At 33.0% G+C, this 6,356-nt stretch overlaps 1 protein-coding gene across 1 annotated transcript; it reads right to left on the bottom strand.

Annotated features, from left to right (window-relative positions):
* Nucleotides 1-4,936: 4,936 nt before the first annotated feature.
* Nucleotides 4,937-5,876, bottom strand: LOC110312592 (olfactory receptor 2B11-like). The gene has a single exon (XM_021186306.1). The coding sequence runs from the start codon at nt 5,873-5,875 to the stop codon at nt 4,937-4,939; it is 939 nt and encodes a 312-aa protein (XP_021041965.1). The 5' UTR covers nt 5,876.
* Nucleotides 5,877-6,356: the final 480 nt, after the last annotated feature.

Raw genomic sequence — 6,356 nt, 5'->3', positions numbered from 1 at the left:
CACACACACACACACACACACACACACACATACAAACACAAACACACACACATGTATGTATGTGTGATTCATATGCTATTTCCATTATATAAACAAGACATAAATATATGTCAGGAAAGATCAAAAGTGTAAAGTATATATTTTATCTAAGTCTGAAACAAGTAGATAAAACACATGATCAAGTTAATGTGAAAAATTTTTAATTCATTTATACAAAGGAAAATATCTCAAAATTACATTTTGTGTGGTAATATTAATAAAATTGTTATAAATGTTTATATATGTGACATTTGTCATATACTATCTCAGATATAGTGGTTCATTAAATTTAATAGTTTTAGTGATGTTTCAAGTAATAGGTAGATAAAAGAGGTTTAATTTATGAAGAGATTTGGTTGTTTTCAAAGGTGATGAATCAGGATTTCCAAGTTTCAGAAAAGATTTCCTGAAGTGAAATGCTGTTTGACTTTCAAACATGCATTAAATAGTATTACCAAGTATAATCAACTTGCAAATAAACTAATGTTAACACTATTCTTCCCGAGTAACCATAAATTTAAAACCATTAAATTATTTATATATTGTAGATTCTGATCCTACCACCTCACTAATTATTTTGTTTTGCATAAAGTTCAAACTGAAAGAATCAAGTTTGACCCATGTTTTATCCTTTTGTTGCCTATGGTTTAAGATTATTATACAAGCAATCCTTGTCTGAATATATGTAATGCAATACTCTCCCAATATTTTTTCTAGAAATGTTAGAGTTGAGTCTTTACGTTTACATTTTTAATCCATTTTGAATCTTTACAGCTTTGATGAAATTCTGAGGTCTAACCTCAGTTCTCTACTGCAAACATCCTGTTTCCCTGCCTCTATTATTAAAGATAATGCCCATAAAAATTTATCAAAAATAAGATTTTGTTCTATATCTTTCAACTCTAATGATATCTGTTTCATATATTTGGATGATATACTACTGTTTTTTCCTATGTATCTATGTTTCATTATCTTGTGCTAAGTTGACACTTTAAAAATATATAATGAATTTCTTATCTCCTCTTACAAGTTTTCTCTCATATAAAATACACATTCCCCAAATTATCAATTATAGAGCACTAATGTATTTAAACCAAATATAGTACTTCAAAATATCTATATAAAATACTTTACAGATCCCATTTATTTAATAATAAAATTTTGCATTGTATTAGTTAGGGTTCTGTTATTGGGATAAATGCTATTACCAAATGCAATTTGGTAACAAAAGGGATTGCTTGATTTACACATCCCAATTGTACTTCCCGAAGGAGTGAGGGGAAAAAAAAAGCTTTAACAAGCAAGTGCCAACAACTTCAAAAATGCACATACATACATACATACATACATACATACATACATACTGGATGGATGGAGCAAAGCTCTCAAAAGTAGACTCCATTATTACAAACATCTATTAACATTTTTTTAAATCATATCAGGAAGCTGAGAGCAAGAATGGGTACAAGAAATTAATTGTAACCTAAATCACCAGTCTGGCATTCATGACAGCCAGAGCTACTTTAACTGACATTGTTCTTGTTTACTGACCTCAAAAAAATCCCTAGCTCAACTATTAATAGTGTTTCTTTCTGGATTTCAAATTGTTCCATACAATTTTCTATACCACACCTACTGACAAAATCATCTTAACCTAACTTCACTAACAATCCATTTTTTCAAATTCTTTTTAATGTTAGTGGTCACTGCTAATGATCTACATTTCTCAGTTCATTCCAAGGGTGGTGGCTGAATAATTTATTTGCCCAAGCATCAATGTCTGGAACATATAAAGCATAATTGTGATTGCTGTTGATTCTGTCCAGTGAGTGTGTGGAAGCCCCCTTAGAGTTTTCATATGACGACAAAAACAGAGCCAAATTTCATACAGTATAAATTTCTCAGGGCTCTGCCTCTCTGAGACACACCCAACATAGTTTGCTTAAGTGGTGAGCCACATTCCACGAGTTCTAAACCATTTATTATTCCTTTCACATGAACCTTGGCACCACATTAATCATTAATCAAGAAAATATGCCTATAAGACAATCTGATGAGGGCATTTTCTCAATTGATGATCATCCCAGGATGACCTTGCTGTGTGTCAAGCAGACAAAAAACTAACTACTACAAATATCCAGTTGCTTAATAACATATTTATAAGATGAAATACAATTTTACTTTCAAAATCAAAGAATAAAACTACTCAGTAAATCAGTTAATGACTTGTACAGGACACTATCATTGTATTATGTAAATAATACTCACATACTTTTGGTAAAATCATAATGAAATAAGCCTTAAATTAGACTCAAAACTTAAGACCTAACAGTAGAAACTTTTTGATTAACTGAGGCCTAGTTTTAGAGAGAGCAGGGCATTTATTCAGATTTTGAGTTCCTTAAAAATCATTATTATTAGCTGGGCGTGGTGTCACACTCCTTTAATCCCAGCACTCAGGAGGCAGAGACAGGCAGATTTCTGAGTTCGAGGCCAGCCTGGTCCACAATGTGAGTTCCAGGACAGCCAGGGATATACAGAGAAACCCTGTCTCAAAAAACAAAACAAACAAACAAACAAAAAAAATCATTATTATTTCAGGATAGCATTTGAATTTTATGTAAAGAAAACATCTAATAATACAAAAAAAGAAAAAAGAAAAAGAAACTGATCCTTGGAAGGTGGGGGATGGCATCCCCCTCTTTATAAGCTCAGACTCTTAAGTAAGCATTTGCCTTGATCAGAAAACAAAAATTATTATTATTATACTTGTGTCAGTGTGCCTGATATGTATATTATCTGGTTGCACAATGTGTATAGTTGTAATGACACAATTTGCGTAGAAATAGAAGAGCAAGTTTAAAGAATAATTTCTGTTTTTAATTTTTATATGGCTTCTGGGGATTGAACTTACTTAGGTCAAAGACTCACTAAACAAGCTCCTTTGTTGACTGAACCACCTAACTAGCCCTTAACATCAGAATTTTAGAAGAATAAAACCTTCCCAAATATACCTGAAGGTTTGTTTTAGTTTGTGGTGTTTATTTTATTTTATTTTATTTTATTTTATTTTATTTTAAGACAAGGCCATGCTCAAAATCAGCCTTTTCCCAGGCTGGCCTTGAACACATCATTCTTTTTGTTCCAGATTCTTAAGTGTTAGAATCCAGATCTGTGTCACTATGCTTGGTAGTAGTTTTATATTCTGATAAAGTTTGTGTTTAGGTCTTTTCCCACCCCCAGCAAAGCTATACCCATTTTGTTTCATGTCTGCCAGCTATTTCATATTGTTGTTTTAATGTGTCTGCCAGTCATCGACACAGAAGAACAACTTGCCTCATAGTAGGGTCATGCTAACTTATTACTATGTGATATTCTGGATATTCTGAGCTTTGTCAATATTAAGAAATACCCCAACTGTAAACTCCACTTAAGACCAATCAGAATACAGGACATCGAAAAATGTTCTGTGTAGTTAGCAAAAATAGCTTGGGTCAGAGCTGACCACTAAGCAGCACTTTCTGTACATGTACACGAGCTCATTGGGGTGAGAAATATTCACCTTGTTAGCTCGGCACTCTAATTCTGACCACTGTGGCTCTCTGATCAATTAGTATTAGGCTGTGCATTCAATATCCCATCCTTCTCTAACTGAGATTGGTGTTTGTGTAGGTTTTGGGGTAACTCTTGGACTCCAACAGTTTATGTTTTCTGTTTTCAATTTATTCAACTGAGGTATGTGGTTTTGTAATAGTGGCTATTATCCTTTTGTTTCTTTTGCAGGACTTATTAATATAGGGATTTAATGGTGTGATTTCCCTGTTTTTCTTTTGTTTGTTTGTTTTTGTATTCCTTTTTGGTTTTGTTTTTTGTCTGAACAATGTTTTATTGCCCTTTCCATTCTGAAGGATAGATTTCTTTTATATAATATTTTTAGCTTGTAGCTGTTTTCCTCTCAGGACTTTGAACACTTTGTTATGTTCTCATCTAGCCTTTACTATAATGTAAATTTATGCTGAGAAAACTGACTTTATTCTAATGAATATTCCCTTATGTTATGGCTTGATATAATTCTATGACCCATGTGATTGGATATTTGCGATACAGTTGATGTCAGTCTATTGGGAAGTAGAACTTTTGGTGGGTTGGGCCTGGGAGATGATCATTGAGGATTACAGTTCCTTTCTTTAATTGCTTCTCTTCTCCTCTTTCTTGTTTTTTCTCTCTTTCCTGATCACATCTAGGTAACAAAGAGTTGAAACATGCTCCACCAACAATGGACTAATAAAGAACAATGTTTCAACATTAAATTAATAAATTTCCTTTCATGAATTGTAAAATATTTTATATGATAGTTTTAAGTTGGCGGTATAGATTTTTGACAACTAAACTGTAGAACTTCAATTTGGAGTAGAACATATTTTGAATATCACTTGCCGCTAAAATAAGCTTCATCAAATGTATACTCATTGTTTGTTGATGTAATTCACTTGTTTCACATTAAAAAACTATTTTCCCTTATTGATTTGTTTTAAATTTCAAAGGCATATATAAATGTCCCAATTTAGTCTCAGAAATGTTTTCAAACTGTTCTTCATTACTACTTTCTTTCTTTTATTCTTACTGATTCAAGTTGTACTAGTTGTGTTTTAAAATAATTGAACATTTATATATATTTTTTGTCTGTTTTATATTTTAATATATCATTAGAAACTATTTAAACATCAAACATTTCATCCTAACTTATAAACGTAAACCACACTGCTGTGATACTTGAAATGAGAAAATTCTGGCAAAAGGCTATATTCTTTGGACTTGGAATATATGACCATTATTAGAGAAACCAATAAAATATAACTACAATTTTTAATTTTGTTAATTTGATTCCAAAGTATTTTCACTTTAAACGGAAAATACTCCTCAGGAGCTTTTTAAAGGCACCCTTTACATCCTTGTTTCTTAGGGTATAGATGAAGGGATTCAATGTAGGAGTTATCACTGCATAAAAGAGAGCCATGAACTTGGGTTGGTCCCTTGTGATGGATGAAGAAGGCTGAAGGTACATGCTAATACCTGGACCATAAAATAAGGATACTACAATGAGATGAGAAGAACATGTCCCAAAGGCTTTCCTCCTTCCTTCAGAAGATTTAATTCTAAGTACTGCACACCCAATATTAACATAAGAAGCAAGAATTAAGCACAGAGGAACAATAAGTATAAAAATGCATACCACAGAAAGTGCTAGCTCATTAAATTCCTTTTCACCACAGGCAGTTTTTATGAGAACTGGGATTTCACACAATAAATGATCCAATTTATTTGTGCCACACAATGGAAGTTGCAATGTTAGTGTAGCCTCTGAAAAACCAAAGATCACTCCAGTCAGCCACATAATAGATACTGACAAAATGCACACTCGTTGGTTCATGATGAGGGTGTAGTGGAGAGGTTTGCAGATAGCCACATATCGATCAAAGGACATAATAGCCAAAAGTAGACATTCTGTGCCTCCCATTATGTGGAAGACATAAAGTTGAACAACACATCCAATGTAAGTAATGGTTTTTCTGGAGCTTCCCAGGTTAAACAGCATCTGAGGCACAATGCTTGTGGTGTAGCACATATCCAGAAAGGAGAGATTTGTGAGGAAAAAGTACATGGGGGTGTGGAGACGAGGGTCTAAGGTGGACACTAGAATGATGGCGATATTCCCCATCAATGCCATGGGATATGTTATCAGAAGAGTAACAAAGAGAGGGAGTTCCAGCCAAGGATGGTCAGCAAAGCCCAGTAGGATGAATTCTTTTGGGTGGCTTTCATTGGTTATAGCCATTCTCCTTTGATTTAATTTACCTACAGTTTAGAAGTACCATGTTAATTTAAAACGATGCATACATAAAATAAAGGAAAAATATTGGAAACCAAGAGAAGTGCTAGTCACATACAAAAATAAATCCATAAAATTACAGCAGTTGGTTGTTGTTGTTGTTGTGATCTATAGAGATTACACAGTGTTTAAGCATACTTATTGTTTTTCTTGGAAACTAAGCATGTATTTCTAGTACCATTATGAGTGTAGCACAAGTACCTACATCTCCAGCTCCAGAAAATAAAATGCCCAATTCTGTCTTTTTGTGGACACACCACACAAGTACACATAGGCATAAATATAATAATAAGAAAACTTAAAAGTCAAAATCTACCTCTAAGAAAAACCCTAGATGCCAAGAGTATGGCATGCTGTACTTCAATTCCTTAACAAAAATTTCTGTGATATTACATTACTCTGTCCAGAATAACTAGTTATTCTTAAT

Source organism: Mus caroli, chromosome 17 (genome assembly GCF_900094665.2).
Source record: "Mus caroli chromosome 17, CAROLI_EIJ_v1.1, whole genome shotgun sequence".
Lineage (NCBI taxonomy): Eukaryota > Metazoa > Chordata > Mammalia > Rodentia > Muridae > Mus > Mus caroli.
The sequence above is the reverse complement of the archived record's forward strand: the minus strand, read 5'-3'. Positions and strand labels throughout refer to the sequence as shown.

What these genes read in the sequence shown, in the direction of transcription:
- LOC110312592 (XM_021186306.1), bottom strand. Translation starts at nt 5,875, where the DNA reads ATGGCTATAACCAATGAAAGCCACCCAAAAGAATTCATCCTACTGGGC.